The 20,946-nt window shown below is 46.0% G+C and overlaps 3 protein-coding genes across 3 annotated transcripts; 1 reads left to right on the top strand and 2 right to left on the bottom strand.

Moving 5' to 3' along the window:
• Positions 1 to 3,868: 3,868 nt before the first annotated feature.
• Positions 3,869 to 4,151, bottom strand: PtA15_2A214 (uncharacterized protein; the record flags this gene model as incomplete). Its single annotated transcript, XM_053166212.1, has 2 exons — positions 3,869 to 3,943; positions 4,017 to 4,151. The coding sequence occupies 2 exons, from the start codon at positions 4,149 to 4,151 to the stop codon at positions 3,869 to 3,871; spliced, it is 210 nt and encodes a 69-aa protein (XP_053017456.1).
• Positions 4,152 to 13,251: 9,100 nt separating this feature from the next.
• Positions 13,252 to 13,887, top strand: PtA15_2A213 (uncharacterized protein; the record flags this gene model as incomplete). Its single annotated transcript, XM_053166211.1, has 1 exon — positions 13,252 to 13,887. One exon carries the CDS (start codon positions 13,252 to 13,254, stop codon positions 13,885 to 13,887), a length of 636 nt encoding a protein of 211 aa, XP_053017455.1.
• A 4,826-nt stretch (positions 13,888 to 18,713) lies between these two features.
• PtA15_2A212 (uncharacterized protein) lies at positions 18,714 to 19,434 on the bottom strand (the record flags this gene model as incomplete). Its single annotated transcript, XM_053166210.1, has 3 exons — positions 18,714 to 18,980; positions 19,053 to 19,208; positions 19,300 to 19,434. The coding sequence occupies 3 exons, from the start codon at positions 19,432 to 19,434 to the stop codon at positions 18,714 to 18,716; spliced, it is 558 nt and encodes a 185-aa protein (XP_053017454.1).
• Between the last annotated feature and the right edge of the window lie 1,512 nt (positions 19,435 to 20,946).

Raw genomic sequence — 20,946 nt, 5'->3', positions numbered from 1 at the left:
TAGTGCCCAGGCAACCTGAATAGTGCCAAAGGCACTATGAATAGTGCCCCAGCACCCTGAATAGTGCCAAAGGCACTATGAATAGTGCCCCGGAACACTGAATAGTACCTCTGGCACTATGAACAGTGCCCGGGCACACTGAATAGTGCCAAAGGCACTATGAATAGTGCCCCAGCACCCTGAATAGTGCCAAAGGCACTATGAATAGTGCCCCAGCACCCTGAATAGTGCCAAAGGCACTATGAATAGTGCCCCAGCACCCTGAATAGTGCCAAAGGCACTATGAATAGTGCCCCAGCACCCTGAATAGTGCCAAAGGCACTATGAATAGTGCCCCAGCACCCTGAATAGTGCCAAAGGCACTATGAATAGTGCCCCAGCACCCTGAATAGTGCCAAAGGCACTATGAATAGTGCCCCAGCACCCTGAATAGTGCCAAAGGCACTATGAATAGTGCCCCAGCACCCTGAATAGTGCCAAAGGCACTATGAATAGTGCCCCAGCACCCTGAATAGTGCCAAAGGCACTATGAATAGTGCCCCGGAACACTGAATAGTACCTCTGGCACTATGAACAGTGCCCGGGCACACTGAATAGTGCCTTGGCACACTGAATAGTGCCCCGGCACACTGAATAGTGCCCCGGTGTGAGACTCCAAAAGCGGTTTGCACCTCTTATGGCTGAATTTAGAGAAGTATGAGTGGGGAAACCCCTGCTTCTCTGAAAGACAAAGACTGACAACACCCCCAGCTAGGCTGGAAGCAAGAAGACAGTGGTCTAGTGTAGTTGAATACTTTTCTCACAAGTGGCTCACAATGGACTGTGTATTTCAAAATATAAAGCTAGTATTTCATTATGTGGCGGAGAGTGTGAGGGTGACAATTTATTTGAATCTCGGGGGGGAATGATCTCCTTCCTTTGATGGATGGGGGGAAAAGGAAGAGAGAGCCAGGAAAATGTGAGGCATTTATGCTGGTGGTCTATGTACATGAGGGGTTTTGGCTGGTGTGCCTTTACAAATGCTGTGCAAATACAGCTATGTACAGTGTGGCAGTGTATACATGAGCAAATTTAGCTGGTGATCTAGTTACAAGTGTGGCTTACACAGCCCTCTGGTTGCTATGGAGTCTTCTCAAGTGACCTGCACAGCTTTCTGTATTGCTGTGTAGTCTGCTTGATTGACTTGCACAGCCCCATGGTTACTATGCCGCTTTATTAATGTGGCTTGTGGTTGCTGGGTTACTGTAATAAGTGGCTTGTGGTTGCTACACAGCTGCATATGAGGCTGGCTGGTTGCTACGCAGCCACATATATATGTAAAAGGGTAGTATGTAAGCTATATACATGCAGTTTTGTAAAACTGTGTATGTAAACTGAAGGGAGTGTGTGTATCAAAAGATGGTGTAATTTTAACACTACATATGTAAACTAGAAATTTTTGAATTTTTCCATCCAGAACTAAAGTGTCTACCACACCGGCACACTGAATAGTGCCCCGGCACACTGAATAGTGCCCCAGTACACTGAATAGTGCCCCGGCACACTGAATAGTGCCCCGGCACACTGAATAGTGCCCGGCACACTTAATAGTGCCCCGGCACACTGAATAGTGCCGGAGCACTATTCAACTACCCTTTTCGTTGAATAGTGCCTCTGGCACTATGAATAGTGCCCTGGCACACTGAATAGTGCCGGAGCACTATTCAACTACCATTTTCATTTGTTAAAGGGTTCTAGTTGGCACAGTAATCTAGATGTGGCATGGGCCCTACCATCACCCTTTCCTTCCCCCCTTAACAATACAAGTTCCATAGCACAAACCCGCAGCACTGTACACCAGGAAAAATCAATTGTCACCAGACATCAGGTGACACCAAACAACAATAGCTGTCACTTATTCCCAGCTCTGGCCCTATCAAAACTAGGCTACAATGGCCCCTTTATTTCCTACAGGGGGATGTCCATGCAGCCAACTGTGCAACTGGAGGGTAGCTCAATGGAATTATGCTGATGTCACCTGTAGTGTAGTGACAGTTTATCTTTTTTGGTGGTAATGAAGGTTGAGGGTTGACAACAATGAGAAAGAAGAGAACAGGCAAGATTAGAGTTATTTGCAAAGAGAGAGGTCAGAGTTGGAGTTTGGTGTTCAGCAAGTGGGGTCTGATTGATCGACATGCTACCAGTGCCACATGTACACGTTATATGTATGAGCACATGCATAGACTAAACCAATACTCAATGTACTAGAGTTTAAACTCAACAGCCAAATTTCTTTGCAAAATTTGACCAGAACATACATACTTGCTCTTGAACAATCTTGAGCCACAATCTGTGAAAAGCGCTGGCAGAGCAACCTTAAAAGTCTAGCGAATTTCAAAACCATACTATTTGAACCAGGATGGATTTTGTTGATATTACATTAATCACATCATATATATGATTTGGTTGAAGCAAAAGACATAAGACAATGGTAGAAGATAGACAAGCTTCTGATGAGTCTAATTCTGAATGTAGTAATAGCTAGTAGAGGGAGATTACACAAACATAGAGATTTGCAAAGACCTAGAAATTTGATGTTTGTCTCAGGCCAAAATTACCTGTAACTTGTAAGGCAAGTCCCTCCCTCTAGGAGGGATTTAGTTAAGTTAGCTCCGCTCCCCCCAAAGAAACCGCAGGGGCAAGTCAATCTCCCTAATTATTTGCTCATGTGCAAAGATCCATTTGCTTCATTCCTTGACAACATCAACACATCTATGGAAGTTAATAGTCCGCTGGAAACTACTCAGCCAAAAGACCACCACAGTAACCACATAATGTACCATACACAGTTGACTTAAATTCTGATCCTCATTATTCATTTCCGTAGGAAGCAGAAGGGGGTCGAGGAGGCGGCGCGGGCAAGCAGGTTCTTGCGCGGATGTGGTTTTGGGTTTGTCAGAACGGTTGCCAGTTGGTCTTGGATGGGGGCCGAGGCGGGTAGAGGCACGGCCTGAGGGCGCAAGCGGACGGAGGGGCTGTAGCAAGAAGACTCGGCACACAACTCCTCGTCGGCTGACGCTGCCCAGCGCGCATTCCACCATCACTTGGGCCACCAAGTGGCCGGCAGGCGCCGCCGCGGGATCTTCTGTCTGGGCGTCCAGCGCGTGACCTCCACAGCCGTGTCCAAGATCTCGCGCAGCGTTGGAGATAGGTGTCTAGCCGGTGCGCGGCCTCGTTGGGCGTCTAGGGTTTGATGGCGTGCGGGGGGCAGCCGGGAAAACGGCGTTCCTGCACGGGCACCGCGTAGGGTCTTCGGAGGCTTCACAAGCCGAGTAGCTCAAGGGCATCGACCGGGGACTCCAGGTCTGGCTCCACGAGACGGGCGCCTGCGAAATCTGCAGGCCACACAGATGGTCAGTGGCGACGGAGGGGGCTTCATCGATGGGGGCACTGAGCTTGTGGGATCTTGGCGAGCTTGAGAGGCGCACGGGGCACAGGATTGTCTTCCGCAGATACCGGATGGTTGAGTGCATGCTTAGGCGGATGGGTGTTCTCAAGCCGATTGCCGAGCGCGGTGCGGGGCGCAGGCGGCGCTTGTTGGAGCTGGCAAAGAGGCCGACATAGTGTTGCCAGAGCGGGCCGTCGGCTCTGGACTCGACGAGACACAGGCAGGCGTAAGGGAAGCCGCAGGGTTTTTGGGCGGCGGAAGAAGAGCAGCCGGGTGCACGGGGTGGGAGGCGAGTCCGTCCGGATAGCCGTGCACGGCGGGAGACTGGGCGGGGCGAGAAGCTGGTTGGGGGTGGCTGGCAAGGTCGTTGGCGCGCAACCAGAGAAGCACGTTGTTGAAGCGCTCGGCGGCCGCGGCCAGCAGATACCCCAGGGCACCCACTCAGGCTTTGCGGAGAAGCTGAGGCTCAGCGTGGAGTCGGACACGTGGAAAGGGTTGACGGCGAGCATCAGCCGCCTTGGCTTGCGATTGTCAAGTGAGATATGAGATGGAGGTGGTGGCGATGAGGAGAAGACAAGGAATTGCTCACGTGGAGGATGAATCTTGTGAGGCAAAGTTCAGAAGACTTGGCAAAAACCGAAGGGCCGGAAGAACCGGAAGAAGCCAACAATGGAGCGCGCAAGGTAGCCGCCCGTTTGGAATCCGGGCCGAGGCGTTCGGCCATTCGGGCGCTTCAAGTTCTTGCTTCAGCACCAGCTTTGATTTGAGCCTCAATCAAACAACAAATGAAGTCGTGTAGCTGCTTGTCCAATCAACAAATAAGAGAGCCCAAATATTGTATTAGCGGCGGGTGATTTGGTGGGATCCAGTGCAGATTCTAGAACACCTGCATGGGTCTTTGATTATTGATAAAATATAAGAAAAATACTAGTTTAGCAAGCAAGCCGAGTCGTGTTGACCCGTTCAAGTTAGCTGGTGGATGACCATCTAAGAAACGAGTATCAAGTTCCTGTGCCCGTTTAGCAGGACTAATAGTCCCAGTTAGCAGATAAGACAATTCAAGGAGGGAGGCCCCGGTAATTCGAGTGTTTTGCCTTATGTACCTGGTGTGATCCTACTCTGCAATTGCGTCGGGTCCTCTGACCGAGATTGCATCGGCGGAAATTGATGTTATATCGACCGGGAGCGGGTTTGCATCGAGCGAAAGCGGAGTTGTGTCGCCCAAGGGCGAGGTTGCATCGTGCCATACTGTTGTAGTCTTGTCAACACCGATCCAAAAACGCCCCCTGCCAATTTTGAGTCAACTATTGCGTCGCTGATGGCCGATGCAATCTCGCCTTGGGCCGATGTTGAGTTGGAGGTAATTTGAGTGGGTATACAACTTGGTCGACATGACGTCAACCAAGGGTTGTGTCGGTGGGGTGCCCGGCGATGTTACACTGCCACCGTCCCTTTTGAAATTGGACCACGGCGATGTGACATCTGCCATCGCCGATATAACATCGCCAGACAGTTACGTCGGACGCTTGCGCCGATGTAACATTGGTTCAAAACATCTGATGTAAGCGCGGATGTAGCCAACCAATTCAATCATATTGGCAGTGTCACCAACCTGTCACAAGCCTCAAGTCAAGGATCACAGCATTATGCTTATACACATCACAGGATACAAACATACATCTCCCCATCAGACTATAGTCATCACATAGTATCAAGAACTCTTATATTTCCATATTATGATGTCATCACGCACTGACTCTGCAGCCTCAGACTTCATTTATGCACCCCCTGCATCCACCTGTCAACTCATGCAGTCTAATGTCACTTTACGCAGCCTTCATGTGGCCCTACTGCATTCTTCTGACATCATTGATGTACCCTTGACATATTATGACATTATTTTGTATCTGCTCCCACCAGCTAAAATCCCTCACCCTGTTGTCTAGATTAGTTGAAACCTAACCCACAAGCCCTCTGGGGCTCCACTTCTGTCTATATAAGGAGCTCTCTTCTCCCCAGTTGTCAGCTCCTGAGTTCATCACTCACCAATCACAGTCACCCCAACATTCACTCTTACCAATTATGACCAACCCTTTAATAAATCATCAGCTCTATACCTTGTCAATCAAACAACTCATCTTGAGCCAACCCACCCTATCACTTGATTAAAATTTGCCAAGCACACCTTGGTGGGTCTTGTTGACTGATAGCATAGAAGGGCAGAGTTTGCACCTCCATTATCCCCTTCTCCATTCAGCAAAAGGTTCTCAGGAACACTTTTGAGTCTTACAAGGGAGTCCCCAACGTGATGGGATAATCTTGTTTGATCAACAACGTATAAGTTTAACCGGATTCCACACATCCAGAAAAACTTGTCAAAGAATCTAAGCTTCTAATGACGAAAGGAATCAAATTCATCAACAAACCAAAAGCACTCAACGGCATTTTCAGTTATTCTGTTGAAAGACTAGTCAACTATTAGGAACCATCTAAGGGATCAATTACAAACCTCTGAAGAGAACGTGTAACCACCGGACCTGAAAGGAGTATTTCAAAGGAAGCAGCTAATTATATGCTGGAAGACGGTGTGTTGTACCTAAGGATCCGGATAATTAGATACTGTTAGAAGAAAACTCTGGAGCCCACTCAAAGGAAGCGGCCAATTATATGCTGAAAAATGGTGTGTAGTACCTAAGGATTCAGATAATTGGATACTGTTTGAAAAAAACTCCCAGCACGGTGAAGTTATTTATTCCAAATATTGAAAAAATACCCCCAATTTGCCCTGGTAAAGAGACCAGAGACCAGATATTATTGTTTCTTTTTCAGAGCACTGTAACAGAAAGCCAAGGATCAACATAATAGAAACCTAGGAGTCAAAAAGATGAACATGAATTTACCATTCAGCACACCCGATTTGGAAGATGGATTTGCTCCCTCCACCCCGTTTAGGAACAGACCATTGGCAGGACCCTCAGGATTGTTTTGGACTTCGGAATCGCAGAACCCTCCGCCACCTCCACAAAAGTAAAAAAAAAGGAAAAAAAACCAGAAAATAAATTCAGAGATCAAGCTGAAGAAGGGCTGTCCAACTCCGATGAAACTCCACAACACCAGAATATCCCCCCCAGACAAACAACACCACGTCAACAACCGTCAGGGTATGGAATTCATAACACTGAAAATATCAGAGAACCAATGTATCAGCCTCAATTTCAACAAAAACAACGTCAGCCTCAATCTTGACAAGAACCTCTAAGGCCACAACCACAGGTCCCGACTCCACCATTCCAGACGGCGCATCCCTCCAAACCAATCATCACAAAAGATCCAGGGCTCTATTACAAAGGAAGCCATTTTTTGAAATTCCTGACCCGGTTTGAAAGAACAGCATACGCACACGGAGCTTCAGATCATGAAAAAGTAGTCCAGATCTTACAATTCATACAGATGGAGGAATTGAAATGCAAACTCAACTACTCCAGATCTTACGATTCATACGGATGGAGGAATTGAAATGCAAACTCAACTACTCCAGATCTTACGATTCATACGGATGGAGGAATTGAAATGCAAACTCAACTACTCCAGATCTTACGATTCATACGGATGGAGGAATTAAAATGCCAACTCAAAGAAATGGATTAATACGATGATTACGACTGGGCAAAACTTTGAGCGGAAATGGTCACAGCTTGGGGAGATTTGGATAACACTGTCATGTATACTGTGGATGACCTAATCAAGGTGGCAAAAATTCAAGCAAAGGAAGGAATTTCAAGTCACCAGTAATACAAAGCGTACCTGGCAAAGTTCACTCCAATCCTCAACACTGCCAGCATATTTGGCTGGGTTGAAGTCATCCCAGTTTAACTGGGATGCACTCAACCAATTTAAAATTGGTTGATCTCAACCAATTTAATATAAACCCAAGGGGGGTACCTTGGATTTATATTTCATCATTTGAGATCACCCAAGTTTAAATTGGTTGAGTGCATCCCAGTTTAACTGGGATAACCTCAACCCAGCCAATTATGCTGGCAGCGCAAATATCTAGTAAAAAACAAACACATCAGTAAAGAAAGTGATGCCGGAATCCTATTTTTAAGTGCATTCTCAGCTGAAAGTCAACGAAGTATCAAGCGCACTCTAGTCAACAAGAATCAAATCCCAAGAGCTAAGGATGGAAGTAACAAGGCCCCAAAATGGGAGGACTTAACTAAGGCTGCAGAAACCAAAGTTAGGGTAGATGAAGGCTATAATAGTTTCTTGCATTTCTCTGAATCAAACCGACTAATGCAGAAAGATCTGGATACCAAGAAAGGAGACAATAGACAACAAGAACAAATGCTAAAAGAAACCCCAAATGACAAAGCTGTGGAACAAAAACTTAACAATTTGCTTCAAGAATTGGCAGCTCTCAAGCAACAGATGAAGAATGACCCACCATCAAGTTATAATAGACAAGGCCCGTCTGACAAAAAGGAATTTGCTAGGGGCAACTCCCAACCTTCCACTCCACTGTACAAGAAAATGATTTGCTACTATTGCAAGCGGGAAGGCCACTCCACATCAAAATGTCTGGAATACTTGAAGGATGAAGAGCAAAGGCTGGTTAGACGAGCAGGAAAAGACTGGTTCCTACCTAATGGGCAGCACATACCCTGGGTATCTTCTAGAACTATACAAACAGTGGTAACCACAGAATCTGCAAGACCAGAGATGCAAGAATCAATCAGGAATCTGGCGAAATCACGACAAACCGGAAACGGTAACACTCCAGTAATGAAGACTTCAGTACAAACCGTGGATTGGAATCCCCCGTCCTTAGGATTGGAAAATTTTATGAAAACACACGTGGTCACTAGAGCAGAAGCTCAGAAAGGAAGACGCGGTGTTAGGATCCAAGAACCGCAAAGAGACACCATGGATATTGATGAAGAAGAAGAAGATAAATTGCCAAAAGAAACACCAAGGAAAGCACCTGGGAAAGTTTGGAGTCAAGAACAAGTACCAACTATCCTGAAAAAAGATTTGCCAGAAGAAACCCTCCTACAGGACTTGGATCACGTAAAAATTCCAACAACTCTTGCGCAGCTCACAGCAATCTCACCTTCATATACGAAGCAAGTCATTGCAAAGCTACAAGGACAACTCCCAGGGAAGAATAATACCACCTACATGGCAACAGAAGCCACAAAAGTAGCAGCAGCAATATCCACTCCACCAGTAGAAGATCAATCAGATCCATGCTACTACAGTTGCGCCTTAGGATATGTAACAGCCAAAGTTGGGGGAGCTAAAGTCAATTTTATGGTTGATTCTGGATCTATGGAAAATGTCATGCCGCAATCAGTAGCCAACAATCTGGATCTAGAGAGGATACAAGTCGACCTACCTATGAAGGGAGTTGGCGGAGCCAGGTGCAACATCACGGGAGTAGCAGAAAACTGCCCATTGAGAATTGGTTGATTTGCTGGACCTGCTCATCTCTTCATATCACCAAAAGCGCAAGACTGCATCCTGGGACATCCCTTTCTCTTTGACTACGGCTGCACATTGGAGTACCATGACACCGGGGAGACACCCTCTTTCCAAGGAACCAAAGGAAGGCGGGTGTTAGTACCTCTAGCACGTATTAGTCAAGGGCAAGGCTGGGATAATCAAAAGGATCTCATTACTAACGTCATGAAGCCAGACATGGGCCAGAATCCCATTTCTACTATCAACAATGAGGAGAAAATGTTCAAAAAGAAGAAAAATAAGCATTTTTTATAAATACCGGCGTTCATCTAGGGAAAAACTCACTCCAGCTAGTCAAGCGGGTTATATCTCAAGCGCCGGATTTCTTTGACTGGCTCAAAACAATAATCCTCAAATCAATCAAGACTCTATCATGCAAAACACAAAAATATTTCTTTAAATTGGTACTAACAAAAAAGAATATTCTGCACAGCTTTCTCACGTTACTCAAAATGTTCAAGACAAAACTACGGAAAACTCGGTTGAATAAGCCAGCATCAGAAAAACTAAATCACCAAACAATGGTTCTTGTCAAAACCACCACTATATCATCAACAGTTTCTAACCCCAGTCCCACATACAAGGAAATGGAGGCACTACTCACAAAAGGGCTAGGCATAACATTTCAGGATCAATTATGTCAGAGCTGGAGGGAGGGGCAACTATGGTGTATGACTAAGTATAAACCTGTAGCAAAGAAGATCAGACCAATCAATCAACCAATTCCTCAAGCATTAAATCCTCCGCTTCAACAACCACCACTTTCACCAATCCTTACAACACACCACTTAAGCCAAACCCTCCGGACTTCAAGCCTACCAACAGGATTACAGAAGAACACCTGAAGGTAGTTGATTTTGGACCGGAAGGATGGCTATGGGCAAAAGAGTTGAAGCTCTTCAAGCATTTAATCCTCATTTGGGAAAAGGCATTGGCATTCAGCCCAGAAGAACAAGGACTCTTGAAGCATACCTATGGGTTACCATATACTATTCCCGTGGTGGATCACGTGCCTTGGCAGAAGAAACCAATTCCTATACCGGCTGCTGTAAAAGACAAATACGTAGAGTTGGTCAGAGAACGAATTTGAACAAAACTTTACGAACAGTCTAACTCTAGTTACTCAAGCCCGGTCTTTTGCGTACTTAAGCACAACAGAAAATTAAGAACATTTCATGACCTACAAGAAGTTAAAAAAGTCACAATTAAGGACGCAGGACTCCCAACGGCAACGGAAGAATTTGTAGAATCATTTGCAGGACGTGCATGCTACGGATTAGGTGATATCATGGGAGGCTATGATGAAAGAGAATTGGCTCCGGAATCAAGACCTTTAACCACCTTTGACACACCTTTGGGTAGATTCAAGCTCACAAGACTTCCCCAAGGGGCGACTAACTCGGTAGCCATGTATCAAGCGCAAGTGATGTGGATTCTTCAGGATGAGATACCAGAACACATAGGCATATTCATTGACAACAGTGTCATCAAGGGACCATGTTTAACATACAATGACAAAGTACTAGAGGAAAATCCAGGAATACGTGATAACACATGCGCTTGCTCTGCGCCTAGGACTAGTCCACCGCATGTTGCGGCATTCTTGGCTGCGATCTTTTGAAGACTCAGGAGTTGGGCTTGTTTGGTTTAGGTTTGTTCGGCCATTTTGATCTCTTGCTACCATGTAATAATTGAAAGAATTCCTTGAAACCTGAATGAGATGATTTAAGATTTTATCTGAGTGACAAGCTCAGGAATAACAACAACTACAACTCTTGACTACCTGAATGAGATGATTTAAGATTTTATCTGAGTGACAAGCTCAGGAATAACAACGACTACGACTCTTGACTACACACCTGGGATTTGACAAAAAAGGAAAAGAAGATTAACAATGATAGAAAAACAATTGAACAATAGAGAAGATGACAGGCATACCTGCGGCGACGCAGATTGATGTTTTGGGATTTGGTTGATTGGGCCATGGGAAGGACGTGCAAAAGACAATCTGGTTGGGGTGAAAAGAATGATAAGAGATGAAAGAAACTATTCAGCTTGGATTTGACTCGGGTTGGATTTTGAGGATTGAGGATGGTACTTACTAGTCTTTTTCTTCACTGAAATTTGTTTTGACATTGCACGTGAAGAAAAAGACTAGCAAGTATGGCCAGATGTGCTTCCTTTTGAGTGCGGGGGAATCCTTCAACTAGGTTAGGTTTATCTTTGGTATGTTGCGGATGCGAGTTAGAATTGGATGATTCTTGAATATTCAAAATGATTTGCAAGCGGGATATTCATAATCTAACAGCCTTCGCTTCTGATCCACAGAGCTCCAAACCCGCTAAACGCCATGGTATCATCTGTACAGCAGGGGCTCAATGCAGCTCTCGGAGACCCCACCGGGCCATTCCGGCCTGCTGGAGAAGACACCACCATGCACAACGCGCGATAGGCTTGGCGCTCCGTCGCCGGATCAGACACTGGCGCACCAACGGCCGGAAAGAGCAAGGTTTTGATTGGCGTTGAGGAAGTCGAAGTGCTGGGAGTGGCTTGGGACCATTGTGACAAATGAGCCGCAGCTGTCCTTTTTTTCGCATCCAGTTGCTTTTCAACAAACATTTTTTCTTTTGTAAAGATCCTTCCATGTTGTACAGTATCTTTAATTATTACCGATGTGGGTGTGTCAAGGATAGCCATAAAGTTGTCAGAGTTTGCCTCATTGCGGTGAGACCCTGGTAACCACTCGTAAGTAACCAAACCCTTGCTGTACCTGAATCAGCCTTCTGGCTGACAGAAGATGGCAAGGAATCAAAAGACTAACCCAGTTCGTTACCGTGTCCTCTGGACAACAATGCCTGAACAGGTGATTGTAACCATCCTAGGCAGGACCAGGATGTTGACATGGACCCCGTAAACCCTTGCGTGGCGTAGGAGATTCTGACCAGACTAGTCAAGAGTTTTTACCGTAAGAGTTTCCTCTACAAGACACTCATCGAAGAGTATAAAAGCAGCTCTGTGTTCCGCTTCAGTGAACTGACAGTCGCTCCTCTTCCCGCATACTTTTGTGTCCTCAGATTCACAATAATCGAATTTATTGCACTCTTGACTCAACCACCTTAGCTCCTCCCAGTACAGACAATCCAATAGCTGCTGCGGTCTTCCCTTGCTCCCACCTGGGCAAACGAGAAAACAATCTCTCGCACATTTTCTTCATTGTCATTAAAATTGTTTCATCTTTCCTCATCAGCATAAGCACGACGACCTCGTACCGTGCCCTGCCATTCTCGGATACTTTTCTGTCTTCTTTTCTCTTTACCTTAAAACATCTCGTGTGTTCTTGTCTTATCTCTCTAAGAGAGTTTCCGCTTCTCATAGCGCCATCACTCCTGCTCTCAGGTAAGAGCCAAAGCAACATCTGTTCCTGATTAAAATAAACTTGTATAAAACATTGTTCTAATTAAGAAATCAAACTCTCAGTTGTTCAATTCTTACAAAAGTAACAACCTAATCAGAGTTTGGGGTATCCTCGAGAATATTTGTTTTGTCGATCTCAAGACTCAATCCGCTGCAGTCAGTGGCCACACCTTGTGAGTCGTATATCCTCCCCAAGGAGGAGTGTTTTAATTGCCAAAGGGGAACTAGGCACTGAGATCCGCTGGCTGGAATGTAATGATTAATCTTCCTTGGAGAGTAGCTGCAAGGCGTGTCTGCTTGCCCTCGTATCTTCCCGTTGGGGATGAATCAGCCGCGGGCTTGATTAAAGATACAAATTGCATGAACAGGTACATTATGAATTAAGAGTACCACTAACAGAATATAAGTTCATTGACTTCACCGTTGGAAATATCTTGGTCCATCTGCCTTTGTCTTTAAAGCTATAACCCTACAGCCTTGTAGTACCTTTTCCTTACATTCCTCACACACCTTACTCACGAACTCTTTATGAGCAACTTGCGACAGTTCCGACTACCATTGTGACCTAGGTGTGTTATCTTTCTGGTTATCATCCATCATCCCCACCAAGCGCTTAGTGCCTCGTAGTTGGTGGATTGCCCGCAATTTTTGATACGTCCCAATCATCAATTGATCTGACTATTCCAAAACTTTTATCAAAAGCATAATTCTGCAATCCACGTCAAAACCGTGCTCCACCCTTTTGCGGATAAACTGAACAAATGGCAAGCATGGCAAGCAAGCCCCAGGTAAAAAATGTCTTAATTTCTTGCTTGTTACTCTGCCATTGGTTGTTGATGGATGGTTAACTACAGCAGATGCAGATTAAGGACTCCGTTGTAACGGCCATGGCCAAAAGTAACCTCAACCCAACGGAGCCTGAGGCCAGTGGCAGCCACACTCCCTCATTGGCATCACCAATGGCAACTGCAAAGAAAGACTACCATCACAAACCAACCATTAAAGCAATTAGACAGCGTGATCTAACTCCTGATGTCGATGACTTGCTGGTTATCTACTGGCTTGGTCTTCCGGAGAGCAACCTGGCCGGCCCGGGAACCTCTGAACCCAAACAACTTGCTATCCCTACCAATCTTAAGCCGATTCAGACCTGGTTCCAGAAGGAGAACGGCTACTCAATCAGAATCAAGCTTCTCCGGAGGCGATTAATTGCCTTGAAGGACACCTCCATCAAGTTCTCAAACATCTTCAGCCTGATTCAGCAGCATTCACTCAGCCTTGGACAAAACACCTCCTACAGCAAAATGATGCAATGTACAAGAGAGGCATACAAGGCTCAAAATGGTAAACCATTTGCCTTCAAATCAGCTTGGTGCATCCTTTGGGATCATCCAACGTGGAGGATGACGTATATGGATTTTCCTCAACCCGCCAACAAACCTCCTATCCAAAAACGTGATCTTGCTGGACAGACAAAGGCTCACGTTCAGCCGGAAATTGATGTCGCTCTTCTCCAAGCTTGAAATGAGTGCGACCGCATCAACCTCAAAATCATGTCCAAAGATCTGTCCGCCTGTTGCGACGACGAGTCCAGAGAATATTTCCGCATCAAGAGGCAAAAAATCCTCGCCAAGGAACGAGCGTCCGCCAGGTCTTCTGCTCAAAACAATTCCTCCCCTCAAGCCGGCCCCAGTTGCCTTTAACATTTCCTGCAGAAATACTAATTTGAATACATATGTACCCCGTGTTTTTGATCTTCTTTTTTTCCTTCCTGCAGTAAACCAATTGCCGTTGTCCAAAATGATTTTCACATAAGTATGCAGCAAGAACAAGGAGTCGAGTCTAGAGCTGTCTAGAGTTGACGCTAGTACTCAAGCCTCCCAATGACCGGTACAAACCGGTCGTTGAGAGGGATCAACCCTTGCGATGAACGGTCTGTACCGTTCATTGAGTCGACTTAGCCCTCTTGATGACCGGTACAAGCCGGTCATCGAGTGGACTCAACCCTCTCAATGAGCGGTACAAACCAGTCATCAAGAGGACTCAAGCTGCTTGATGACCGGTCACACTGTTCATCAAGAGGATACATACAATATGAAGACCCTGACGCGCCAATGTGGTCATTCTTTTTTGACAACTTGTGATTTTAGAATCTCTCCGCCAAAGGGGGCAGTTTTCCACGACTTGGCCAAGCCAACAGGCAAATCCCCACACCATACTGGCCATGCACCAAAGGCCTCTGACAATATATACTTTGAGGAGGCCTTTGAGCCCATAAGCTCGGGGAGGATTCTGTTTGTGGCTGGCGCTTCGCGCAGGGGGGGGCCTTCTCATAACATAACTTGGCTAATTTCCCTGCTTGGGGGACCGCAGCGACCTCTAAAGGAGGTCGGTGTCCCCCCTCCACATAGAGAGGGGCTTGTTAAGTTAGCGCCTGCCCACCCCTCAGAAGAGGGACTGACGTTCAAATCTTCCCCCACACTGAGAGGGTTTCATCCCAATAAGTTCATTGTATAGCCATCTTGCCTGCTGCAAACCCTGTCAATTGGTTGGCTATATACAACTTTGTCAGAAGAGATTTCTGCCTGAAGATTTCTTTATAGCCCGCTTGCCGAGAAGCTCAAAACCAGCTTAGCGGCAGGGCTTCCAGGAGGAAAACCTCCCCATCATTTGGCTTTAATTTTTAATTCATTCTTCCTTGGCAAGCAAAATTCTCCTGAGAGGTTTTTCTCCCAATGAGTTTGTCTTACATCCAGCTCTTGAGTTGCATTTTTACCCAGCTCGCTGCAAGGAAGCCAGCCTAATGCGCTTCATAACCTGCTCGTTCCAAAGAAACATTTAGCTTGGCGGGAGTCCCAAGCTTTCCAAATATCAGACCCCATGGACTCCACCCACCCTCCACTACGCTCCCGGTAACACAACATATGGATTTGCCTCCAGGCGCGTTCAAATGACTGGGTTTCTCCAAACTTATCAAAGTCCTTGTCCCCGGTGCGGCTGGGGGGGCACCCATTTGGCCTGGTTGAGATGCATAGCATTGAGATCTCTCCCGCAGGGAGAGGAATTAGGACTAATCAGGACATTTGGCCTGAGAGAATATGCAAATTTTGGTGGTGAGCAATGTCATCACCACCTGCTTGCCACAGTTTCTGCCCGGTTTTTTTTTTTTTTTTTTTTTTTTTTGCCTTGGTGGTTTGAAGCTTGTATTTTTCCAAATCAAATTGTCTATTCATAATTGGGTCAATCTAAATGCACGCCAATTTTTGACTAGATGCACGCCAAAAAAGTGGCGTGCACGCCTGTATGCCAAAATAAATGGCGTACAGGAGCAGTGCACGCCATTTGTTTGGCGTGCGTAGCCCTGCACGCCAAATATACTCTTTTTTGGAAGAATTTTGGCGTGCACAAACCCTCCACGCAATTTTTTTTGGCGTACAGGCTTTGCACGCCACTTTTTTGGCGTGCATCTATTCAAAAAGTGGCGTGCACCATGTTGAATGTAATTTTTTTGGCGGGAACAGTTTCACACAAAAAAATAGGGTGTGACCACTGCGGCCCAATGACATATTTCATGTACTATTCATAGTGCCTCCGCCAAGCTCCGCGCTATGAATAGTGCTCGCGCCAAGCTCCGCCACTATTAATAGTGCCTCCGCCAAGCTCCGCCACTATGAATAGTGCCTCCGCCAAGCTCCGCCACTATGAATAGTGCCTCCGCAAGCTCTGCCACTATGAATAGTGCCTCCGCCAAGCTCCGCCACTATGAATAGTGCCTCCGCCAAGCTCCACCACTATGAATAGTGCCTCTGCCAAGCTCCACCACTATGAATAGTGCCTCTGCCAAGCCCCGCCACTGTAAATAGTGACTCTGCCAAGCTCGGCCACTATGAAAACTATTCATCCTGGCACTATTCATAGTGGCGGAGGCACTATTCATCATGCCGTTGGGGCGCAGTGGCCAACTGTGCCCCCAAAAAAACTGCATGTAAAACGGTGCACGCCAACTTTTGAATAGATGCACGCCAAAAAAGTGGCGTGCAAAGCCTGTACGCCAAAAAGTGTGGAGGGTTTGTGCGCGCCAAAATTCTTCCAAAAAGGAGTATTTTTGGCGTGCAGGGCTACGCACGCCAAACAAATGGCGTGCACTGCTCCTGTACGCCATTTATTTTGGCGTGCAGGCGTGCACGCCACTTTTTTGGCGTGCATCTAGTCAAAAAGTGGCGTGCATTTAGATTGACCCTTCATAATTTTGGGAATCCATGCCCTTGTGCCCCAAAAAATCAAAAGTTGAGATGCTTGGCGGCTTACGGGCAAAGAAGATGTGTTTTTAATTAATATTTAATTTACGGAGGAGATCAAACTTTAAAAGTTGGACAAGTCTTCAAGAAGTCACAATACTCAAAAAAAGATAGAAAAAAATGAGAAAACTTGGGAGGAAGCTGCCTATGTAGCATTGGAGCTAAGATGCCAGCGCTCAGCTAGGATAAAGTAAGGAGTGCTGAAAGCTGATTGAATATTTTATAAGAGAGGAAGAAGAAATTCCACGGTGCTTTGGGTATTTTCAAGATTCTCTCACGTGAGAATCTTGTTGTTAGTCGTAAGCCCCGCTTGCACCCACGGCTCCGCGGTGCTGCAGGATTTGTTACGCTTGGGGTTTCCCCACTTTGATGGGCTAATATTAGCTTGTTGGATGTTTGTATTTTGGCCAACTGATTTGAAAAAAAGGTGTTAGTATCACCATTTGTCAGCAGCCAATAGCGGGGTTCCGCTTGTCACTTCAATAGGGGGGTTCACGATTGAATTTTACTAAACTTTGGAGCCAAATTCAAGGCATTTATGAACAAAATTTTAAAATTTTGGGAAAATGCACAGCAGCAGGTGCTACTGAACAATCAGTGCAAGTTATCAATTTTTTAAAAAAATGTTCAGAAACACCTTAAAATGTGTCCCAAAGTTTTGTAAATTTCAATTGTGAACTCCCCTAATGGAGGCAATAATGCTACAACAGCTTGGACTGTTAATTGAGTGTAGAATATGCTTTCTCTACTGAAGCATCAGGCCCAAATGATTAAGGGGCTTGTGTCAAGCTAGATGTCTGCTGGTGTTTTACCCATTCAATAAAATTTCCGCAGTAGTTTGTTTTGGCTTTAAAACCAGTGTATATTGGCTGTGCTTTACTAAATTTACCCCTGTTGAAAGATATCAATGTACCAAGAAGTTTTTAGTTTCAAGCTGATGGTGTGCAAAAAGCTCCTAAAGGCAGAGCCCAGCCTCTCTTTCAGATCAGCAGAGAAAACTGACCATAGTTTATTGGCCAATTGCCTTTATTTATTTATCTCACTAGAGGCCAAAGCGGCTTCGCCGCTGCAGATCCCAATTTAATCATTCTAAACTCATTTTATAATTCCCCCTCCAAAAAATGTATTTGGGTCTATACTTCACACCACTCTATAAAAATAAACTAGAGGCCAAGGCGGCTTCGCCGCTGCACATACAAGTTGTAGTTTGAATGATTCTTGAAACCACCCCACCAACACCACTTGAATTGTTTGCTCAGAGGCTCCTAGAACATGCATTTCAGCCTGAGTCTCATCTTTTAAGGTAGCAAAGCTCATCTCACCCACCTTTCTCACCTCATGATTCTGTTTGATTGTCACATATATATCTCTCTGAGTTGAGTTAAATCACTTATCAGGTTCTTTCCTTTGTGGATAGGCTAAATCCCAGCATAATTGTGGAGATACAAGAAAGGGAAATAAACTTGAATGTATGCATTTTATCAGCAATTCAAGAATTTCATGTGCATAGATTAGTTGACAGCATGGAATAAAAGCAGCTTTTGAAAAAGCTTGTCTGAAAACTTAGGAATGTCATTCATTCTTCATCCCATATTTAAAATTGGGTTCTAGTTCTTTTTTAAATCAGGCATTGATACTGAAGAGCAAACTTTATTGTAAATTGTGGGCTTAGTATTCAGCACAAATAGGTCCAGCACCATTAGTTGATCTCTTTCTATGTGTCAGATATTGCTATAGCTGGGTTCAACTGTCCTGACCTTTTGACAACCCTCTGAAGGTGAAATTCCCATGTATTATTTTGGAACTCTCCACTTGAAGGGATATTTCAGACATGGGTGACCAAATATGTTTGTTATAATTGCCTCAACACTCTTCTCATGAAAATTAAGCCTCACATCTGCTCAACTATTCACAGTAGTCTTTCAATTGAAGGGGAGCAATGATATTTTATATATTACATCACATTAGAGAAAACTTGGTAGAAGTAACAACTTTGAATTGATTCTGCAGACTGACCTGAAAGTCAATTAACAACAGAAGGAGAAAAAAGGTCAGTCAAAGATGATCTTGAGGTCTATCCATATGGCATAGTAAATAGGTAGCTTATTGAGCTGAGCTCCCATTCCGTGACAGACAACCAGATATAATCCTACCTTATTCAAGAAGCTAAGGCTCAAGGAGAGTGATTTTAGATCCTCAGACAAGATCACACCGTCAAATTTGAGGACTGCAAAGGTGTTTGCGTTTGAGAAAATCCTGAGGTATCTTCTGACTTCATGTTTGGAGGCAATCGAGTAGAGCAGCTTGATGATCGTTTCCTGAAGATACCGGATGATGAATGTTGTAGTCAGTTTCGCGTGGTCATCAAGCAATCATGACTTCTGACTTACTCTATCGGAATCAATTTGAGAGGTGGATGAGTTAGTCATCCATCGCATGGATAGTTCTTGGCCTTCCTTGGTCTGGGACGCTTTGGCCATCAGATCATGTTGCTTGAAGATCGAGGATGGGGTGGTGGTTGAGAGTGGTTTGGCGGCATGGAATGGCTGGAGGTGGTTTTTGATTGGGCGGCATGAGCGCGAGGTTGATCGAGAAAGATGGGAAAACGTTCTGCTATATTTTTTTGATTAAGCTCACCCAATCCAGGTATGCATTTTTGAGATTGTTTCCAGGCGGAGTTGTTTGAGATGGTTTCCAGGCGGAGTTGACTGGCTGTTGACCTAGGCTCTGTTGATCAATCTCAAGTGGGCAACAATGGCTGCGGTGGCGCATACATAAATACATCCCCACTCCAACCCTGTGCCCTTTTTTATCCAAAACTCAGAATTTGACAAGGGCGCCGGCGTCGCGCCCAAGATGACTACGGAATCCCACAACTGTGCGAAAATCCTGGATTTGAGGGCGTGAGGAGGAACCGTCAAGCTTGGCCAGATGGGGGGCGAGGAGCTTGGCGAAGAACTTGGCTGACAATCACCAAGTTGGCTGTGGAAGGCGCTTTGGCGCCTGCCACGGTATCAAGGCTCTTGGCGCGGCCGAACTCAATTTGTATAAAATTCCTGCATCTATTGAGATATCTTTTGTGTTTGTTTTGGCGTTCTTTGGGGCCGCAAGCGCTTCTGTCTGTCGATGGCTTTGCAAAAATCCAGCATTTTCAGGTGGCAAGAGGGATTCTGATATAGCAAGGGATACCAATCATGAGGGGTTCAAAGCAGTGGACGGTTGCAAGGGCTGTGGGTAGGGTTGCGCGTTGCCGTGGAATCAATTACGGTTACGGGGCCGCGGCGTGGTGTTTGCGTGAGGGGAGTGAGCTGTCTGGCCTGACGGGGAGCGGAGAGCTTAGAAGATGGTAGCTTGGCGTTGTAGCTGTTTCCCCAGGCAATTGGAGATGCTGCACTTCCAGCTATCCATTGTCCTCAACCCCTCTGCTGTTGCACGTGGGCAGTCTGAGGGGCAAAGAGTGGGCCCCCCACTGGTCAGCAGCCTTTGCTGCAGGCCGGGGGCCTTCACGTCCAACCTTCTTGACCTGTGCACTTGACACGGGCTGGAGGTTGAGCCTGGGGGCACAGCACTGCTGATGTTGGAAGGCTAGGTTGAGAATTGAGAGAGCTGCATTTTCTTTGTTTTCACTGCCAGCATATAAGGCTCGGATGCGTGCATCCGCGTTAATCTGGGGTGCGCGCAACCGATTTAAAATTGGTTGCACGCATCCAAGGCAATCCGCACCCGAGTCAACATCGGGTGACAGCAACCCAAAGGTTTTGCTGTCCGATTCAAAGTCGGCTGCTCCGCAGCCAAGCCAAAATCGGCACGATGCCTGACCGATGAATTCAATTCTTTGGTCAGGGGTCAGCCGAGTCAACCTCGGCCGCCACCAACCGAGTAGTGGAAGCTCGGTTGACAGTTCAATCGAGCTTTCATATCATCGGTCATCCACAACCAATCATATGAAAACTTGGTCGGGGGCCCACCGAGGAAAATGAATATCGGTGGCTCAATAACCGATGATTTTGAATCATCGGTTGTTGGCTAATCCGAGGAAACTTTTGCCAGCAGGTCAACCTGTCAAGCTGCTGGCCGAGCAGGTCAACCGGCTGGCCAAGCAGGTTCAGGTACCTGGCAGATCAACCTGCTGGCCAAGCAGGTAAAAGTACCTGCTCGCCGAGCAGAAACAGTTACAGGTAGCTGCTCCGGCTCAGCCATACCTGCGCGGCGACGAGCAGGTTTACCTACTTGCCGAGCAGGTTGACCTACCCGCCAAGCAGGTTGACCTACTTGCTGAGCAGG

Source organism: Puccinia triticina, chromosome 2A (assembly GCF_026914185.1).
Source record: "Puccinia triticina chromosome 2A, complete sequence".
NCBI lineage: Eukaryota > Fungi > Basidiomycota > Pucciniomycetes > Pucciniales > Pucciniaceae > Puccinia > Puccinia triticina.
This window is presented reverse-complemented; position numbering and strand designations above follow the sequence as displayed.